This window comes from Hypomesus transpacificus, chromosome 14 (genome assembly GCF_021917145.1).
Source record: "Hypomesus transpacificus isolate Combined female chromosome 14, fHypTra1, whole genome shotgun sequence".
NCBI classification, from domain to species: Eukaryota; Metazoa; Chordata; class Actinopteri; order Osmeriformes; family Osmeridae; genus Hypomesus; species Hypomesus transpacificus.
The window spans coordinates 4,393,953-4,415,059 of record NC_061073.1 but is presented as its reverse complement, the minus strand read 5'-3'; the positions used below and the strand labels follow the sequence as shown (position 1 = coordinate 4,415,059).

General features: G+C 44.2%; 1 protein-coding gene across 1 annotated transcript in view; it reads right to left on the bottom strand.

The window, feature by feature from the left end:
• shank2b (SH3 and multiple ankyrin repeat domains 2b) overlaps positions 1-21,107 on the bottom strand; it is a 124,334-nt gene that overhangs the window by 55,478 nt on the left and 47,749 nt on the right. Inside the window, exons 9-11 of the mRNA XM_047034685.1 lie at positions 12,614-12,691; positions 8,488-8,554; positions 1,077-1,416 (exon numbers count right to left, since the gene is read on the bottom strand). Of these exons, the coding sequence (XP_046890641.1) occupies positions 1,077-1,416; positions 8,488-8,554; positions 12,614-12,691 (485 nt within the window). The remainder of the gene's footprint in view (positions 1-1,076; positions 1,417-8,487; positions 8,555-12,613; positions 12,692-21,107) is intronic.

The window sequence follows — 21,107 nt, the reverse complement described above, 5'->3', positions numbered from 1 at the left end:
AGGGCGAGCTAGGTAGCTAGCTGTCAGAACAACAAGCCTGACGCAGGATGAACCCAGAAAAAGGCAAGGGCAGGGAAAGGCCAACTTTCAATAGGAACGGTCACATGATCCCTTCTGACATTTATAGATTCAATTTCGTTTAATTGTATTCCCGTTTTCGTTTAAGTGAGTAATTGGCATGGCCCACTTACTGTGCTAGAACCTGGTCTCACTAGACCACCGGGTGTTAGGTGAGGAAATCGCACAGTTTTTGGCTGAGACTGAGACATTGTTGGGGCAGAGGGTGCTATCAGCACTAGTGCCACAAAATTCATATTCAGATGGAAAAAAAGTTCCAGAGGGACATTTGCCTAGCCCTCTCCAAACTCTACACACACCTTCTCAAACTACCAAACACTGCATACACACACCTCCACAAACTACCAAACACTACACAAACACTTCCACAAACTACCAAACACTAAACACACACTTTCTCAAACTACCAAACAGTACACACACACACCTTCCTTCTACTGACCAAATGATAAACTGCAAATGTGGACTTTGACAGGTCTGTAAACGCCTTTGTAAGCAGAGATTTGTTAAAACATTTGTTGACCGAGACCGTCGAAAAGTCCATATTTGGTTTCTTATATACTACAACAATACGTGGGAAATCCCAAATCAAACACGACAAATCTGGATCAGACGCCATGTTGTGGAGGTCAATCGCTACATCTCCAAGGTTCTCCTAGCTTGTTGCTAGGACCGTAAAAAACTTTTGCAGACCTCTGCGAACTTTCAGAAATCTGCAAACATTTTTGCGTGCTTCTGAGAACTTCTCTGGACCAATAAGAACAGCGTATTGGTCTGATTATAATAATAGTATTTAAGAAACCCAAATGGTCAAACATTCCCCTTATTCATCAAAACCTCCAGAGTTCCTCTTTGTTCCACTATGCAAGGTGAAGGTGAATGTGTTTGTTTGGTGTGAGGGGTTAAGCCTGCATATGACGCTCAATGCGTACTTTCTGTTCCTCCATCTTGTTTTACATAGCCACCACATAAGGCATGTTGGGCTCCAGGCTACTCACCTGGGCTGGCGCTGAGGGGGGTGCCTCCTCCCCTCTTCCCCCAGACGCCCCAGGGAGGGGGAGCGGCTCCTGGGCGGAGGACGCCCGCCCCTGACCCCGCCAACAGTCTTGACGGTGCCGTTGGGGCTGCTCTGCATCTGGGGGGGTCTGCGAGGGGAGAGGCTGCGCAGGGGGGAGGCAGAGGGGGAGGGTAGCGGAGAGCAGTCAGGAGGCAGCTTGAAGGAGTGGACGTTGAGGTTGTTGTCACTGTTGGAGCGTAGCAGCACGCGGGGGGCCGCAAGGGAGCTGCGGGGGGGCTGCTGGCGAGGGGGCTGCTGGGACGGCGGCTCCCGGAAAGGCACTGAAGGGAAGGGCGGGGGTTGCAGGATGGAGGGATGAGGAAGGGGAGCAGGAGTGAAGAGGTGGAAGAAGCAGGGAGATGGAGAAGAAGAGTGGAGAGGGAGAGACGAGGAAAAGATAACAAAGATGGAAGATAGGGGGTGCGGACGGCGAAGGAGGGAGAAAGGGGGGATGGAGGGGGGAGAAGAACAGGAGGAGCGAGTATGTGTGGTGCGAGGTGGGAGGGGTTGAGGGGGAGTGAGAGTGAGAGAGAACGGCAGAGAACAAAACAGGGCACGTGAAGGAGAGGACAGGAGGGACAGACAGGTGTGGACACAGAGAGAGAGAGCATGTGGTAGAGTAGGTAGAAAAAGAAGGGTGAGAAGAAGAGAAAAGGAGGGAGGGAAAAAGAAATTAGATCACATAGCTAGAGTAGTGCATAATTTTAGATTACTCCTGATGTACTGACAACCTCAAAGCTATCTCGGAAGTGTAACACACAGTACAGTATGTGATAGTGTGAAACTGGGGTCACCATCCTGCATATTCCAGGACACTCCCTTCCCTGCACCCCACCCTACATCAACCCTTCTGCTCCCCCCTCCTAGCCAGGGTTAATGGGTATGTCTCTACTGCCTGGGTTACAGCGAGCCAGAGGAAGACGCATGGTATCAGCATAAACAGAGTTAAACCCTGGAGAGTAGGGTCATTAAGAGTGCTCACATGACATTGTGACATCATCTTTTTTTATTATTTTTTTCTCCCCATGTCTCAACTCTCTCTGCCTTTTCCACCCAGTCCCTTGGCCCCTCCAGAGGTAACATCTAGATGGCCTATCACTAATAAGAAAGCTACAACACCACTGTAAGACAAAGAATGTTCCACCAGGGAGGGGACCACAACAAACACCACTGCTCTTAAAGACTATTATATCTATAAGTCTGATACAGAATTACTAATTCAACAATGATTAAAGTGCACACATCACTGCGCAGATCGGTGACTTGTTTAAGTAGTTTCTTTGGGACACACACAGGCAAACAGTATCTGTTCCCCTAAGACTCTTTGATTCTAATTATGAAAAGCTGGAGCTGTCAACATTTGCATAAAGGCAAAGAGTTACAGGCTGTTATTGGCTGTAATTAAATGTAACAACAAAAAATGCACTGAATTGTGTTTCGGTAACTTTGTTGGCATCACTGTGATCACCAGTGAATCCCACTGATTCACATTAAACATGCTTTACATTTTGGTCAGTAAATTGCCTTTGTTTTGAGGAAACACAATCATTGTATAGTAGAATAAACCTGAGTGACTGATGAGAAACAAGCACTAAACCATTCCGTTTCTGTCTCGTCAAAAAGTTTATATCAGCCCAACCAAAGACAAAAACCAAGGGAAAAAAGCTGGTAAATCTATGCTGCTCTACAATACAGTAAGTGTCTTACCTTCTTTCTTCAAGGCATTTAAAAAAGACTTCATATTGACCCTGTGACTCCTTATTGCTTAATGGTTCATTTTCAAACTAGGCAGGCTTGAAAACAGGGCTGGAAAAACACTCTGGAGGGCAAAGTAGATCCGAGTTTGTTATAGAGAGAGCAGAGCAGCGCTGTGTGTGCAGAGTGACAGGAAGAGAGGCTGGCGAGCAGGGGAAGCACGCCACATGATTCCTCATATCACCGGCAGGATGGCAGCTTTCCGCGCTGCTCCGCACACACACATCCTCTTTCTCTTTTCACTCACTCTCTCTGTCTCTTTCTCGTTTTATTTCTCGCTCAGCACTCTTTCAATTTCCTTCACTGTAGGCTCTCTTGACAGTCTTTTCTCTCTCTCTCTCTGCTTTCTACTACTCTTGCTCTGCTCTTTCTCTCCTTGTTTCCTCTCTCCCATATTCCACAGAAAAGCCCTTTGACACAAGGCACACACTATCATAGAGCAGACTGTGCAGGGGGGATTAAATGAAAGAGAGAGAAAGAAAAGAGAGAGAGAGAGAGAGAGAGAGAGAGAGAGAGAGAGAGAGAGAGAGAGAGAGAGAGAGAAAAGAGAGACAAGGAGGGAGAGATCGGGAGAATGAACACAACACATCATTTCTTGAGTGGGAGCAAGAATGTGTCACTTGTGTTCCTCTCAAAATGATAACCTTTGGTTCATCCCCCACCCATATAATTACCCTCAACAACTGCTAGTCACTCTGATTTCAATTCAGACTTGATTGCCTAAACACAGATTTTAGAATCTCTGTGGATGTCAGGCAACATGATGGATTTGTGGGTGCCAAACATTACTACCTGGGAAAAATACAGAAGTATTTCATTAAATACAGCCTAAATTAAACATGCATAAATTATTTTTTCTGTAGGAACGCAGGAAAGCTGCATGCTTAACCCCTCACTTCCCAAGGAACAGCTGTATCGGAAACAAACCCTTTGTGTTGCTAGGCAACCTCAGCAAGGAAGTCTAAATTTGTCACTGCAAGTTGTTTTTGGTTGTGAAATTATCTGACGCCCAGTGTGTGTGTGTGTTCGCACGTGTGAGCGTGTTTCTGTAGACGGACGTGCTTGTGAAGACATTTCTAATCATTAAAGGAATGTGGGAGAATTCCTGGAGAACGAGAGTGTTTGGGAAAATGACACAGACTACCCAGTCCTAAAGGAAGGGATTTTGCATTTTAATTGCCTAAAGAGTCACCTTGATCTAGAGCTTTTTCATGTTCGTCCTATTTTAAAACGCTTGCTGATCAATCCCCGACTAATGATGTCACAACTAATAATGTAGCAGGAGTATTACTAGTGGTCTATGTATCATGTGTTATACTGTTGGTATTACTGTAGGGCAATGGTAATGTGTTACAGTGTAAGTCTATGATTATATTAATAAGACATTATAGAAGGTATACATGTAATATCATGGTATTTTTAAGCTTGACTTAAAATCATCTTAGAGAAAGCTGAATGCATTGAGATGCATTGAGTGCAAAGGGAAGGGGGTTGGGGGTCCCCCTGGAATACCACTCCTATAGAATGCGTCTACAGCAGACAGCATCACTGACAAATGCCTGCGGTCTTTAATGGGTAAAATACCAGCTGGAGCATCAAGATACTAATTAAAACCAAAACGCACGATCGTTCAGGAAATAACAGATATCAGCAGATCAGGATAAATCAATTGAACAGTGCACAGGATGTCAGCCAGGTCTGTCTGTGCTTCACAGCCACAAATAGATACAAGGGATAAAACATTCAACATTTGAATGGTGACACAAAATGCATTTCTCCATACAATGCAGCGCTACAGAGAGGCTTCTCAAGAACTGACATTCTCCCCTAACGACTATGGTAGAAACTAGTTGAGGACCATTTTATGAGGACCCCCCCCCCCCCTCATACATACACAGCTCTGGAATCCCCACCAGGCACCAACCAAGTCGCATATCCCGTAAGCCAATTATCTCATGGATCTGGGAACCATGGCAACGACAGGGAGTCCATGCCACGTACAAGGCATAGATGTACAGTTGACTTCTATACAGTAACACACACATATAGCCTACACACACATATAGCCTACAGTACGTATCTATCCAGCTTTGAGCTTTGTGATGTGATGTAACAGTGGAGATGGTGTGACGTAACAGCGGAGATGGTGGCTGGCTAGGATCCTGTATTCACCCTGTCTGAGACTGGCTGTCGCCCTAAGACCACCTGGATGTCTTCTTGGTCTAATGACAGCCGCTTTAGCAAAGCTAGTGAGAAATCTGTGTTTGATGCCTTGTAGGAACAAAACTCTACTTATTTGCTACTGCTGTGTCCTACATACTTACAAGGGTCAATTTAGCGGATTAGGTAACATTCTGAATTCCTGTGACCAAATGGTGAATCTCAGACAATATTCTGTATCTCTGGGTGTTTAGAGAGCCCTCCAGTAGCAGTTTTGCATCGCTAGTTCTACTACTGGAAACAGCAGCCATGGCAACCCAGTGGGCATGCTGTGTAGGTAACCATGTGTACAGTAAAACTCGTCTGCTCGTTGCAGAGCACACAGCAGACATGCGCCTGATATGGGCTTGAATCCTAGCCCGCCAGGCACCTCGGTGACACTACGCCATGAGTTCAAGAAGTCAGATGAGGGGGCCTGTGGGGGAGTGGGCAGCCAGGTGGGGGATGTGGGGTGGGGGTGGACAGGACAGAACAGCTGGAGAGATGTGATGAGCGGGAAAGATGACAAGGGAGATTTAAATACTCCAGCATTTCTCTACTTTGAGGCTGCCTCATACAATACAGGAAGAAATATGGATTCAGATAAGATATGTAGTGAAGCCCAGCTGCTTTCTACAGAGCTTCACTGGAAATTAACACTACTCAGAGTTGAAGTATGCATGAGACCTGAAAATGTGGCTGGGCAAAATCACATAGGTGCAAGTGCATGCATGTGAGTTCACCTGAGAACCAGAATTTAATCATGTGTGTGAAGGTGGGCTTCCATTTGTGTGGGGAAATGTGTGTGTGTCTTCATCTCCATTGCTCTGCTACTATACCGTGTATGTAGGTCAGCTCCACTGTGTGTTGCTCCTGCTAAGAGTGGATTCAGATGTAGGGTTGGAGATGGAGGAGAACTGACAGCAGGGAGGAGTAGACACGAGTATGCTGTCAGTAGACCAGGGGGGTATTCCAGGTAGCGGGTTTGACAAACCGTGACCCTAACTTAAACTCTGAGTTGATCTACTCTAAAATGGGTAACTCCGACTTTTCGGTTCCAGAAAAGCTGATTTGAATTTGTTAAGTCAACTCGGAGTAGCCTACGTCAACTCTGAGTTAAGTGCGGGCATGACAACTATTAAAAGCCAACATCAATGGAGCTCCGATACTAGGATCAAAAAATGTGCCCTACTTCACCACAGTTCAGATATAAGTTTTATTTTGTGTTTATGGTCAATCTAAGCACATATTCCAGAAAAAAACTACATGGCTGTAGCAGCGTATACAATTGGCGTGGGAGACAATTGCTGCCGAGTCAATACATACATTTGAATGCAATTAGCCAGTCCATACATTGAACATTTAACCCCACTGTCTGTTAATATTTCAGGAGAAAAAAAAATAATTGGTGGACTTAAAATAATAAAATAGCATGTTAAATATTATATTAAATATAAAAACATACTACCGAACAGGCAAGGCATATTTTGCTTAGGCCTATACGCTCGTAATTGTAGCCTCTACGTAACCTTGGTTTTAATCATATTCAACATGATACAAAGTAAATAGCCTATCAATTGGTGCCTATTTCAACTTGTAGTAGCAGCTACCCCCTCAGAATGCTTTTCATCACAGGATGATGATGATGATTAAGATGACAAAGAGACATTGCTGCCGCAGAAATGTATGCAGAGAATTATGTATGGTAGCTACTGGTAGTTCACTCCCCATGTACTTTTATGTACAGGCTTGTGTGGAATTGTCAGTTACACTGACATCATGAGAATAATTAATATAAAAAACAATTTGCACATTCTGATCCTTTTGAACAGAGCATGGATGCTGTATACAGTGAGATGTTCATTTAATGGCAGGTGAATTCTGCATGTGGAATTTTATGTACAGTAATCTCATGTATTCCCAGTTACAAGTAAATGAGTTGTACAAACTGCACCTCATGAAGGTGGAGGCCTACTTAGGGTAGAAGAATAAAGGCTAATCTTGAAAAAGATTTACTGGAACACCAGTTACAGGAGGGTGCATGGTCACAGGTGATGTTAATCTTAGGAACAATAGTCTATATGAATACTTATTGTTGGATTTCTATTTGTAGGCCATTTAGAAGACCAAATACAAATTCAATTATTTGTGTTTATTTCAGTGCCAAAAAGCATTTGGTCGGTTCTGAGTGCACGTCCACGGTGTGTTGCATTAGCGATGTAAGGGCTGAGAATGTTGATAAAATAAATTTACAGATTGTGACGGTAAACGGTAACATCAACTTACGTATTCATCAGGGAATTAAAGAACATCGAATCACAGTCTTAAAATCCTCTACCGGCGTATAACTAAGCTAATACAATTTTTTAAGGAGGACAAGGGCTTTTGGATGAAATAAAGACAATGGCCGGGTTTCCCAGATTCGGCTCTTAACGCTAAGATCTTCTTAAGAACATTCTAAGAGCGTTCTAAAGCGCCCTTAGAATGTTCTTAAGACGCTCTTAGCGTTAAGAGCTTCTTAACGAATCTGGGAAACCCGGCCAATAACATTAGTCATTTAAGTAAGTCAACATTTGTAATTTGAAAACAAATCCAATACTTCTAAACAAGTGCACTGATTTTCTGTTGTCTTTGGTGAGACAAGTTTAGTCAAAAGATAAATAAGAAAATAAGACAGTACCATTCCCCAAACTATTTCAATTGTAATAGAAATTAAAATATATAATTTGGTCAGCTCAGCGGTGGTTGGTTTATCATCCAAAAAATTATGTTAAGGAAAAGTGTCCGGCAGAACTAGCATTATCCTTGTGCCGTTGCCTAGCAAAAGCATGTCGCACTAATGCCCCTTTCCCCCTACTACTCACGTCTATATCAATGTGACAGAGCTTACAAAAGGCACGATATTGATCTTTGCTACTCTTAGTGTTAAAGTGGAGTTCTGAACTCCACGTAGGTTTGAAGGAGGTCTTTCTTTTTGGCATCTGAAAGCCTACGCAATTGGTAAATTGTGACGTGGGCAGGAAGGGTCAAAAAGTTGGACAAAAGGGCACAAAGGAGGACACGCAACAGCGGTCCGGACAAAGGGCTGGAAAACCGGACTGTCCAGACGAAATCCGGACATCTGGTCACCCTAGCCCAGGAGGAAGCACATAATGTTTCCATCACACAGGGAACAGCAGGGCTAGTTGAACCACAGAAGACACTTGTGATCCATACTCTATACGTCATTCACAAAACACCACTCTTCTCACTGTTCTTGAGTAGTACTCACATACCCCATTCAGTACAGCTCACAATCTATGAACGATTTTGGACTACCATAGGAGCCCAGCTCTTCACAATGACAAATCCACACAGAGTTTGTAAACAAGCAGGTTTAGTGTACAGTAGGAACTTACCAGTATCAATCCCTTTGTAGTTCTTGATGAACTCTGCCAGTTCAAAGTTCCCTGCAACAATGGCCACCTGAAACAGAAGTTTGTAACATAAATATAATCTTTGTCTCAGGAAGTTCCTGCCAGTGAAGCAATGTCTGGATACCTGTATGTACCCTGTACTTTAGACCCCAAGGTGGCTTTAAAGCACTAACAATAAACATGGATTTTCATCTTTACATTTAGTCATTTAGCAGATGCTCTTATCCAGAGTGACTTACAGTAAGTACAGGGACATTCTCCCCGAGGCAAGTAGGGTGAAGTGCCTTGCCCAAGTACCCAACGTCATATTTCATGGCAAGAATTGAACCGGCAACCTTCCGCTCAGACATCTGACCCTGATTTTTGCATCTATGCATCTTTTTCCAGATGTGTACCGCTGTATACTGAAGCGTTGTGAGTCAGATCTTTACTGGTGTACTGTAAAAACAGGCAGCATGGCCAGGGCCCTCCACTGCTGGAACCATGGCTCATGTCAAGTCATTGAGAAGAGCAGGGGACAGTTATGTTTCACTTAAGACAACCAGGGGCTTCATTTAAAATGCATCAACAGAATAGACAGAACAGTTGCCTTTCATAAATTAAATTACAAATTAAAATCTTGAATCAAGTTCAAAGATCTTTGCCCCTGTTCCCTGTCCTCTGGGTCTCAACAAAGATATCAAATGGAGGTGTAGAGATGGAGGGATGGATGGAGGTATGGAGGGATGAAAAGAACAAGAAGTGATTGTTCAGTTGAAAACTAGGTCAGGAAGAATGGGAAAAGAACACTGTTCCAGTTTTCAGAATGCAGCTCAAAATTCCAACGAGCCAGCCAACCAGACAGTCAGCCTGCCAATCAGTCAGCCAGTCAGTCATTCAGTCAGCCAGTCAGTCATTCAGTCAGCCATACAGTGAGTCAGTCAGTCAGTTAGTCAGTCAGTTAGTAAGCCAGCCAGTCAAAAATATATGCAATCAGCTAGCTTGCCAGCAAACTAGGCATCCAGCCAGCCAACATCCAGTATGTAAACCAGTCAGTCAAACTCCCAGCCGTCCTGTCATTAAGTTAGTCAGTCAGGCCGTCACTCTACCAGGCAGACGGCCTTCCAGCAAGTAAGCCAACTAGTCAAACAGTCAGCCAGCCACACAAACAGACAGTCAATCAGGGGAAATGTGTGGAACTTGTGAGAGTGCCCTAACAGGGAGGTTTATTGGGCAGGCTAACTATTGAGGCCCCACTAACGAGGATGTAATTAAGCAGCCAGTGAGGCAAGAAACATCATTTAGAAGTTGGGGATGAATAATAGAGAGAATTAGAGGATGCATCAGCGAACGAGTGCACAGCAGAGATATTGACATTACATAAACATCCCTCCTACATGCAAATGAGAAGGAAAATGGAAAACGGAGAAAGAGGGACAGAGAGAAGGAGAGAGAGAAAGATGAAAAAGAAAGAGAGAAGGAAGCATGCTGGGGGGTTGAAAGTAACCAGGACGTGTAGAAAGTCCTGTGAGCATGTGCAGCATCTTAACATTTGAGTTTCTATGAAGCGTACAGTGCCCTCCAAAAGTATTGGAACAGTGAGGCCAATTCCTTTATTTTTGCTGTAGACTGAAAACATTTGGGCTTGACATCAAACGATGAATGTGAAACCAGAGATCAACGTTTCAGCTTTTATTTCCAGGTATTTACATCAGGATCTGATGCACAAATTAGAAAATATCACCTTTTTGTTCGAACCCACCCATTTGTCACGTGAGCAAAAGTATTGGAACATGTGACTGACAGGTGTGTTTTGTTGCCCAGGTGTGTCCTATTACATACATTATTCAATCAATAAATACCACTGAATGTCTACACTCAGGTTCAGATTGGGTAAGATAGGTTTTGTCTATGCAGACTGTATTCAGAGGTGAAAACAACATGAAAACCAGAGCGCTGTCTTTGGGTGAAAAACAAGCAATTGTGAGTCTTAGAGAAGATGGAAAATCAATCAGAGCCATTGCAGAAACATTGGCCATAGCCAGTACAACCATTTGGAATGTCCTGAAGAAGAAGAAAACTACTGGTGTACTAAGTAACAGACGTCGAACAGGTAGACCAAGGAAAACATCAGCAGTTGATGACAGAAACATTGTAAGAGCTGTAAAGAAAGACCCTAAAACAACTGTTAGTGAGATCAGCAACAACCTCCAGATGGCAGGAGTGAAGGTATCACTATCTACTGTTCGCAGAAGACTTCATGAACAAAAGTACAAGGGCTACACCAGAAGATGCAAACCACTCATTAGCAAGAAGAATAGGAAGGCCAGGCTGGAATTTGCCAAAAAGTACAGAGATGAACCTCAAAAATTCTGGGACAAAGTTTTATGGACTGATGAGACAAAGATTAACTTTTACCAAAGTGATGGAAAGGCTAAAGTTTGGAGAAAGAAAGGAACTGCTCATGATCCCAAACACACAAGCTCATCTGTGAAACACGGTGGAGGTAATGTCATGGCTTGGGCTTGCATGGCTTCTTCTGGGACGGGCTCATTAATCTTCATTGAGGATTTAACACATGATGGCAGCAGCAAAATGAACTCGGAAGTCTACAGAAACATTTTGTCTGCCAATTTAAGGAAAGATGCAACCAAACTGATTGGCAGAGCCTTCATCATGCAGCAAGATAACGACCCAAAACACACTGCCAAAACAACAAAGGAGTTCATCAGGGGCAAGAAATGGAAGGTATTAGACTGGCCAAGTCAATCTCCAGACTTAAACCCTATAGAGCATGCATTTTACCTGCTTAAGAGGAGACTGAAGGGAGGAACCCCACAAAACAAACAACAACTGAAAGAGGCTGCAGTGAAAGCCTGGGAAAGCATCAAAAAGGAAGAATGCAAAAGTTTGGTGACGTCAATGGGTCACAGACTTGCTGCAGTTATTGAAAGCAAAGGATTTGCAACTAAATATTAAGTCTTATTCACTTAAATATGTTTTAAGTATATCTGTTCCAATACTTTTGATCACATGACAAATGGGTGGATTCAAACAAAATGTGATATTTTCTTAGTTGTGCATCAGATCCTGATGTAAATACCTGGAAATAAAAGCTGAAACGTTGATCTCTGGTCTCACGTTCATTATTTGATGTCAAGCCCAAATGTTTTCAGTCTACAGCAAAAATAAAGGAATTCGCCTCACTGTTCCAATACTTTTGGAGGGCACTGTATGTTTGTGCTACTGGAAAAAAAGACTTCTGACATGACATGCTGACTCCAATGCAAACAGCCCAGCCTCTTCTAACAAGTGAGATTAGTTTAGGTTGGGTGCGAAGTGGACTAAGAAAATATAAGACTAAGAACTACAATCTAAAGTTAGAATATGAGAAGTAGAATCTGGAGGTATTACATGAGAATGAGTGAGAATCAGAGTTAGCCTGTGAGGGCCCATCTGGTCCAACAGATTTCAATCTGTCCATTATCAGCAGCAAGTGAGGAAGCCTAATACAAGGGGAGGGGGGGCTTTCACTCTGCATATGTGGGAAACACAGTTGGTGTCATAAAAACCAGGCAGACACATGAGAAAGAAATGGCAAAATGGCTCTGTAAGAAGTTGGTAAATTGAAGAAAAACGCCTGAAGGACCCAGGATAGACTTTGAGGCAATGGGTTATCTTCTCAATTTGGCCCTCAACCCCCATGAAGCATCATACACAGAAATGACAGGTCTGGTTTCATCAACAGCTGCAGTGCTTCCCTGAGATGTTAAGAGTGGTCGAGTGAGCACTGACACATGCATGTGCTGTAAATAAAAATCGAAAACATGATTAATTATTCCGGAGCCTTCTTCCTGCTCACAGAGGGTTATATAAAAGGCTGACTTATGGGGAACAGAAGTGACTCATCTACTGTTTAAGTCACAAATGACCAAAATAAATGTATCATGTTTTATCTCATCCGATCCTACACTCCCCTTAAAAAGCAGCCACTTCATAAAATTGAGGTTTAATGACCCTGACTCTTACCAGATACGGTAAACAGACTGTGTATGGATAGAGTACACTAGGGCTGTCTTCTCTCGATTCCCAACGACCCTAGAGAAGACAGGAGGTGGAGATTAAATACCTGAAATGGTGTCTGGCCTCTGTGGTTCTGATCCTTCTTACTGGCCCCTCCAACAAGCAGGATCCTGGCACAGTGTTCCTGGATGAGATGGAGGGAGGGAGGGTGACAAGAGATGAAAAGACAAAAGATACAAGACAAGAACGACCATTTTCACAAAAAACAAAAACAACTCTCTTTGTCACTTCTCTCTTTGCTCTTTTTCTAATCTCAGCTGCAACCACAAAATCCACCCATGCGCCATGTTCAACATTACTCAATCAATTAAGAAGCAGTTCATTGTGATGTGGCGTAGCTCACCTTGTGTGAATCCCCTCTCCCAGGCCTCTCGTCAGTAGGGCAGAAGCCCGGCTAACCTGTGTGTACCTGGCTGGAGCTGACTATGTGCCGTGGAGAGCTAAGCTAAGCCTGGGCTCACTGAGCAACAGAGCCTGCACACAGCTTTGCGCCACTACAGCCCACTTCAGCCTGCTGGATTCAGCAACCCACTCACAGAGATATGCTCTACATACAGACACACACACACATATACACACGCGTGCGCTTGTACTCTGACACACATATAGTTGCACGCGCAAATATACAGAAAGGCTAGCAAATACACATTAATGCATGTTTGCATGAAATACACAAAATACACACACACACACACACAAGCTGAAGCTCATCCTCCTACAGCTTGCTCTCATCGGACTGTTGTGTTCCTTAGATGAACGATAATATTAATGTTATCTTGACTGCTTTCTATAATCATTCAGTGTTAGAGGTTAAACAGGTATTGGTCCACTTGTTTATCCAACAAAACCAGGATGGAGCCCTACAGAAATTCTGTTAATCATAAAGGTTGTTAATCATTATCAAAACTACTTTCATGACTTCACTGTAAAAATTCCCAGTCTATGTAAAGAAAGTCCAGCAACTGTCACACAACACCTAATTATTGTGAAGGAGAGCACACTCACTCAGGGACACACCCACACAATTTCCCTCCCTCCCATATGTACTTTCACACACCTGCACACACACACCTGCACACACCCCCCCCACCCCCATAGACACACGTGCACACACATAAGGTTGAGCCCAGCGTGTAGTGAAAGGCTTAATGATCTGTGCCATATCTCCAGGGAGAGGAGATCGAGTAGAAAACAGTGGTGGTGTTACTGTCTGCTCCCACTGCATTTTCCATCTGGTTGCAGTGTGTGTGTGCGCATGGTGTGGTGTGGTCTGTGTGTTTGTATGCTCGTGCGTTTCAAATATTGATCATATTATCTGGGTTTATGGAAACCCTCAGGTATACAAAGTGTTTCCAGATAAGAGGTGAATACTGTATGAACAGACACTGTTTGTAAACCAATCCCAGTCTAAACATCACTACTATACTGTAGGCACACCACAGGGACTGTGGTCTCACCACAGGAACAGAACCTGAGGGGTGACCTGATTGGGGGCCTCCAGGTCACCATACACTACACCCACACAATTATATAATCTGAGCAAGTTCAAGTCTTTATTTGTCAGGTACACAGAACAACACAAGGTTAGACTTTGCTGCGGTCTCCCGGTCGTGTAGATTCACCCTCTACAACATCCGGAAGATCAGGAGATACCTGTCTGAGCACTCCACCCAGCTGCTTGTCCAAGCACTTGTCCTCTCCAAGTTGGACTACTGCAACTCGCTGCTCGCCGGTCTCCCATCATGCGTAACCCGCCCTCTTCAGAGAATTCAGAACGCAGCGGCCCGTCTGGTCTACAATCTACCCAGACGTTCCCACGTTACCCCGCTCCTCATCTCCCTCCACTGGCTACCCATAACGGCCCGCATCAGATTCAAGACCCTGGTACTGACCTTCCGAGCAGTGAACGGGACTGCGCCCGACTACATCAAGTCTCTCCTGCAGCCTTACACCCCCACCCGCCACCTACGGTCTTCTTCAGACAACCGCCTGGTGGTCCCACCTCTCAAGACCGCCCAGTCCCAGCACAAGCTCTTCTCCTGCCTGGCACCCCAGTGGTGGAATCAACTCCCCACCTCCATCAGAGACACGGACTGTCTCTCCACCTTCAAGAGAAGGCTCAAGACGCACTTGTTCCGGGAGTACAATGGTACTTAGGAATGGTTTGCTGAACCCAACGCTAGTTTCCTCAAGGTTCACAATGACTCTTGCTTAGACTGTTGCTCTTGTTGGTTAGTGGTAGCTGATTTAAACTGTTGTATTCTTTTTTTTTTTTTTTTTTTTTTTAGTTAATCCTATTTTTATTGCTTTCCTACAGGTACACCTGCACTTAGAGATTAATGTTGTGTAATTTTAACTTGTTTAACTACATGCTCTTATGGTTTCTTCCCTTTAGCACTATTTTTTGGTTGTTCACAATATGTACTTCTTGTTTTTGACTACCCGCAATGCTGTGGGGCTATCTTGTTGTTATTATCAGTGACCTATGCACTTTGTGAAGCTCTCTCTTGGAAGTCGCTTTGGATAAAAGCGTCTGCTAAATGAATAAATGTAAATGTAAATGTAGACTGGGAACTGACATTCTTAAGACAAGACAACGCAAGCACCTGGCATAACATATAATTACACGGAACACAATTTACATCAATGCTGAGCTTAAATAAGTGAAACTTCCTAAATATACAGATAGTAATAAATATCGACTATACTAACCCTAATACTAAAACTTCCTAAATTACTGATAACAATAGATAGTACACTATACTAACCCTAAATGCACAAAAAAACCTGTTCCAATCCTATAACCTATTCTAATCTAAGTGGAGTACAGTTCAATAGTGCAAATTTGCAGATCAGTGACTATGTCAATGACCATACAGGAGCCTGTTGGCGAGGTACAGTGAGGTACAGTAGTGCAAAGTTACTGATAGAGCAACCAGTAGCTGAAAGTGACAGTGCATAAGTGACTTGTGTGCAGAAAATCAATGTCCATATCAGTGTCCATTCAGAAGCCTGATGGCCCTTGGGTAGAAACTGTTGTCCAGTCTGCGTGTGCGCGACCGGATGCTGCGGTAACGCCTGCCAGAAGGCAACGGGGTAAAGAGACTGAAGGATCGGTGGGAACAGTCTCTTAGAATCCTGCCGGCTTTCCTTAGGCAACGTGTGTGGTAGGTGTCCTTTGGGCTGGGAGCTTCCTGCCGATGATGAACTCAGCAGAACGGACCACACTTCGTAGGGCCTTGCGGCCCCGGTCTGTGCAGCTCCCATACCACAATGTAATACAACCAGTCAGAATGCTCTCTATAGTGCATCTGTAAAAGTTAGTGAGGATGACTGAGTCCATACCAAACTTCTTCAGTCTCCTCAGGAAGAAGAGACGCTTACGGGCCGCTTTGACCAGCTTGTCCGTGTGAACAGACCAGGTGAGGTCATTGCTGATGTTCACCCAGAGGAACTTGAAGCAGCTGACCTTCTCCATTTCCTATCCATTGATGAGTAGGGGTGCATGCTCCTCCTCCTGCCGCCTCCTATAGTCCACAATCATCACCTTGGTCTTGCTGATCTTAAGAGAGAGGTTATTGTCCTGACACCATGATGTCAGGGTGTCAACCTCCTCTCTGTAGGCTGACACGTCACTGAGAGAGATGAGGCCCACGATGGTTGTGTCGTCAGCAAACTTAACAAGGAGGTTGGAGCTGTGCGTTGCCGCACAGTCGTGGGTGAACAAGGAAAACAGGAGAGGGCTAAGCACACAGCCCTGGGGGGTGCCTGTGTTGGTGATAAGTACGGATGAGGTGCGGTCACCGATTCTCACCACCTGTGGCCTCCTCGTCAGGAAGTGGAAGATCCACTTGCAGAGGGAGGTGCTTAGTCCCAGGTCCACAAGCTTGGAGACCAGTCTGGAGGGGATGATGGTGTTGAATGCAGAGCTGTAGTCAATGAACAGCATTCTCACATATGTATTCCCCTTGTCCAGGTGGGAGAGAGCGGTGTGCATAGTCAGAGCGATGGCATCGTCTGTAGACCTGTTGGACCGGTATGCAAACTGCATAGGGTCCAGTGTGGGAGGCAGCGAGGAGCAGATGAATGATTTGATTAGCCGCTCGAAGCACTTCATGATGACAGAGGTCAGTGCTATTGGGCGATAGTCGTTCAGACATGTGACCTTGGACCTTGGTCACTTGTTCTTGGGCACAGGGATAATGGTGGTCCTCTTGAAGCAGGTGGGAGTACAGACAGGTTAAGGGAGAGGTTGAAGATGTCGCTGAAGACCCCTGCCAGCTGGTCAGTGCAGCCCCTAAGGGCTCTACCTGATATGCCGTCTGGGCCAGGTGCCTTGCGAGGGTTGATCTTCTTAAAGCACAGCCTCACCTCAGCTACAATTAGTGTAGGCACACCACTGGCTTGGCCTTCAGGTAGCTCCACTGCAGGGGGGTCACTGTCCCTCTCAAAGCGAGCGTAGAAGGAGTTCAGCTCGTCTGGCAGTAGGACAGAGGACTGGGTCTCATTGTAGCCTCTCCCTTTGTAGTCTGTAATGGCTTTAAGTCCACTCCACTCCAACCATGGATACCAACAACAATGGTGGATCCTGGGAGTTTAAATAATTCCTAATGGTGGACAGTTTGAAGGCTTGCTGACTCCAAGGGAGACTCCTTAACAACATTCTATTGTAGCTTGATAATGCTAGACCAAATGTTGCCTGCAACCTGGGACAATGCATAACATTGAAAGTCCAGGAATGAGGTGATGTTAACACTTTTACTGTCATTTTGGTGTTTATCTAATTATTAACGACTAGTCCACAGTGCCCGTGATGCAATGGCGAACCGTGAGTACAACAGCTGGGCCTTCACCTCGGCCATCACCGCCGAGAAAAAAATAATCGCGGAAAAAAGCAACAATACGATTAATTGAATGGGTTAAACAAGTGCAATCCTTTAATTAGCTAACGATGACACGGATGTAAACAAATAGACCATAACGTCAATAACATCTGTTCAGGCACACCGAGTACAACGCTCGCCTTCTGCGTAGGAGTAACGCGTATCTATTAAGTGATAATACTTGTATCTGAAGTAGTACACTAACTAAACTGGTAAATAAATGATCGAGATGGAGCAGCATATTTCTTTCACCTTCCATGTTCATCTTGACATTAGCTATAGCTATAGAGCGCAAACTAACCCCAGTGTCATGGCAACTGAACGTCATCGTATCTGAAAAGCTCAGTGGACCCCGTCCACACTACTACGCGAACCCGGCTTTTTCAAATGTCTCCGAATACGCCGTATTAGTGTGGACGGGAGGTGCAAACCAGACATATGTATGCGTTTCTAAATTTACCCGGGCTAGTGTGGACGTTGCCTCTGTCTCTTAACCGCTCTCACCACTCTGCAAGAGATTAGGACTTCATGAAGGCCTAGGATGTTTTGTTCCCGCCCACTTGAAATCAAAGCGTGATTGGTCGATTTGCCCGTCACTATTCACACCAAAACACATAGCTTGGCCTTCCCCAGGATTTGTGAAGTCCTAACCAATGAATGAGCCAGCTAACTGGGCCTTAATAGAGACAGACGATTCTGATTGGATAACATGTTTTCAGGACATGAACTTGACAGTAAGCTTAACTATAGAACATAGATGAGAGAAAATGTATTCAATGTATTGTATTAAATTAAATGAGATATATATTTTTTTATGATTTATTGAATACTTTATTATTAGTATTAAATATATTATTATTTATAATTTGTTTAGGCCTTCTCTGAAGGCGTAGAAGGCCCTGAAGGTTACCCACTGCCGTGATGCAGTCAGTGATTAAGATGCCAGTGAAACACACAAATTCATATTACTTGAACTATAGATAATGCACAGTGCCCGTGATGAACTTACATACAAATTCCAGGAATTATAGATAGGCCATAGTGCCCGCAATGATGTTGGTGACACACAGATTTCTGGAATTATAGAAACAGTATGCACTGTCAGTGATGCAGCTGGTGATGACAGTTCTTCTCAGTAAGTTTGGTAACGATATTTCTCAGATCGCAATTGAAATTCTTTGTCATCTCTGAAGTACTTGTTCAACCTCCATATCATCTATTCTAGTCACTTGTGCACATCATAAAAGCAATTTCTCATTATTTTAAAACTAAATAGGCCCCTATCAATGCTCTGGTACATTCATGCAAATTATTATTTAGCCGAACACCAAATCAACATACGACATCACCAGCATGTCTGACCCTATGTTTCATGAGTTTTTCAGACCGTTTCTAAAATGTACATGGTATGTATGTGAGAGCCTAGAGTGCGGACTGAAATGCTAGAGTGGGAGGAGCTTCAGAATCCAGTTGCAAAATAAATTCTAGTTTGCCAGCATTGCCACAATTTTCACTCTTAGTGCTTCATTTTTGGATCAATAGATAGAAAATGTTGTGCTGGTCGTAGACAGTTGTCTGTGGAATCCAGCAGACTTACATTTGTTCAGAGCCGCACGAGAGCGAGACAAAGTCCAACTCTCGACCCATAGAGACCAATGAAAATCTGGTGTCAAATTTAAACTGCCGGTAGAGCCGTATTTCTGACCGGACAGACATATAAAGGATATCTCTGGTTCGGCAGAGTCCGGGGGATTCAGAAAAATAAACGTATTTTTGGGATTGGACGTATAGTTATGCGTCTAAGTTAATTTGTTTGAGGTGAGGATTCTAGGTAATTTTCTGTTATTCTCTCTGCCCTTTGATCAGCTGCTAACGATCACAGCTGCGCCATCATCGTGGCAACCACCCAGATACACACCACTCAGTCTCTCACACAGGTGATTGGTATTAGCTGATTAGTGGAGTCACATGACGGAGCTGTTCAGTCAACATCTTGCAAACTCCTCGCTTCTCCCTCCCTACTCCACACTGACCCCTCCCCCCTCCGTTCGTCCTCCACCCTAACCCCCCCCCCCCCGCCCACCAATATCTCTAAATAAACTAGAGGGTACAATTTCTGGGGAAATTGTAGGGTGTGCTGGTTGCAGATGGGTCTGTTTATTAACTGTAATTTTTACAACTGATATTTCTGTATATTTTATACAAAAATGGCTACTTATTATTTATGAAGAGTGCATTGATTTAAAAGCATACATTTGTTGCTGCTCATTTTCAAGTCAAAATACTAAAAGTGAAGTGTAGAATGAAACGGTTGTCTTCTCATTTACCCTGCAAGAGGGAATAGTGATAAGCGATAGTAGGGTGACCAGATTTGAGTATGTGAAAAAGAGGACACACATTGTCAACAGGGGGACAACGACGACTGATTAAAGGGGGGGGGATTATCTGATTAAAATGACAGTTCTCTCTACAGTCAGTGCTCGCACAAGAAGGTGGAACGTAAGGGAGATGCCCTTACCAAGTATACATTTGCTGTGCCACAGCAAAATCTAAACTTTGAGTTTTTACAATTAACACAGTATCCCAATCAATGCTTGTAAGATCAAAGCAGTTTAACCGAAAACACAAACCGATGCCGCAGAATTCCATGTCAGCGCGCCCTACTGAGCTTACCAAATAACCACTGCAGCACGCACACAGAAGTCCAGGTGTCTGACTCGGCACACAAGTCAGAATTGAGGTACAGTAGGCTAAGAAAACATTACAAAACTAAAGAAAGTTTCTAAATGATAGGCCTACCGATCATCATATTTTGACTAAATCTAAAAAACTGTATGCACTCAAATGATAGCGAGAAACACAAATATCCGACAAGGCAAAATCCTGGACAATTTTGGAATCCCTGACGGACACATTTTTTAGGTCTCGAAAAGAAGACGTGTCCGGGTAAAAGAGGACGTGTCCGGGTAAAAGAGGACGTGTCCGGGTAAAGAGGATGTGTCCGAGAAAAGAGGACGTGTCTGGGTAAAAGAGGACGTGTCTGGGTAAAAGAGGACGTCTGGTCACCCTAAGCTATAGCAGCCTCAGTTGAAAAGTTGGATCAAACGAAGATATTGGGCAATCCGGTGTAAAAATGGTCCTAACCTCTATGACTTAAACGTCCCTTAAGTTTTTGCTTTCTGGTGATATTTTCAAGCATTTACCAACTCATGTTGCATTCATTCATGAACCCCCTTTGAAACAAGCTGAACCCCCTTTGAAACAAGCTATTCTGACAATGTTGTCACCGGCAGTATTTCAGAGGGAATCGCGATTCAAACAGTCCTCTAACTGAAAATATGCCCCCAAAAGCATTAATAAGCTTGACATTTATTTAGGGGGAAATGGCTAATTCAAAAGAAGTTTGCTGGAAGCGATCACTAGGTGCGTTCGACATGACCCGACTTCATGCGGCGCTGCAGCCGGCTGCAGGCGGCTGACTTGAAACAGTGAATTCTGGTTAGACTTTTTGTCCGACTTGAGACGGCGCCGAGGACACGTCACTGTGACGTCGCCATCAAAGTACCGTGAGACCGATTCGAGAACTGCCGGCTGTGTAGCCGAGCGCATTGTCTCAAGAGCAACTGCACGGGTTCAAGTGACAAAACAGCTATTTCA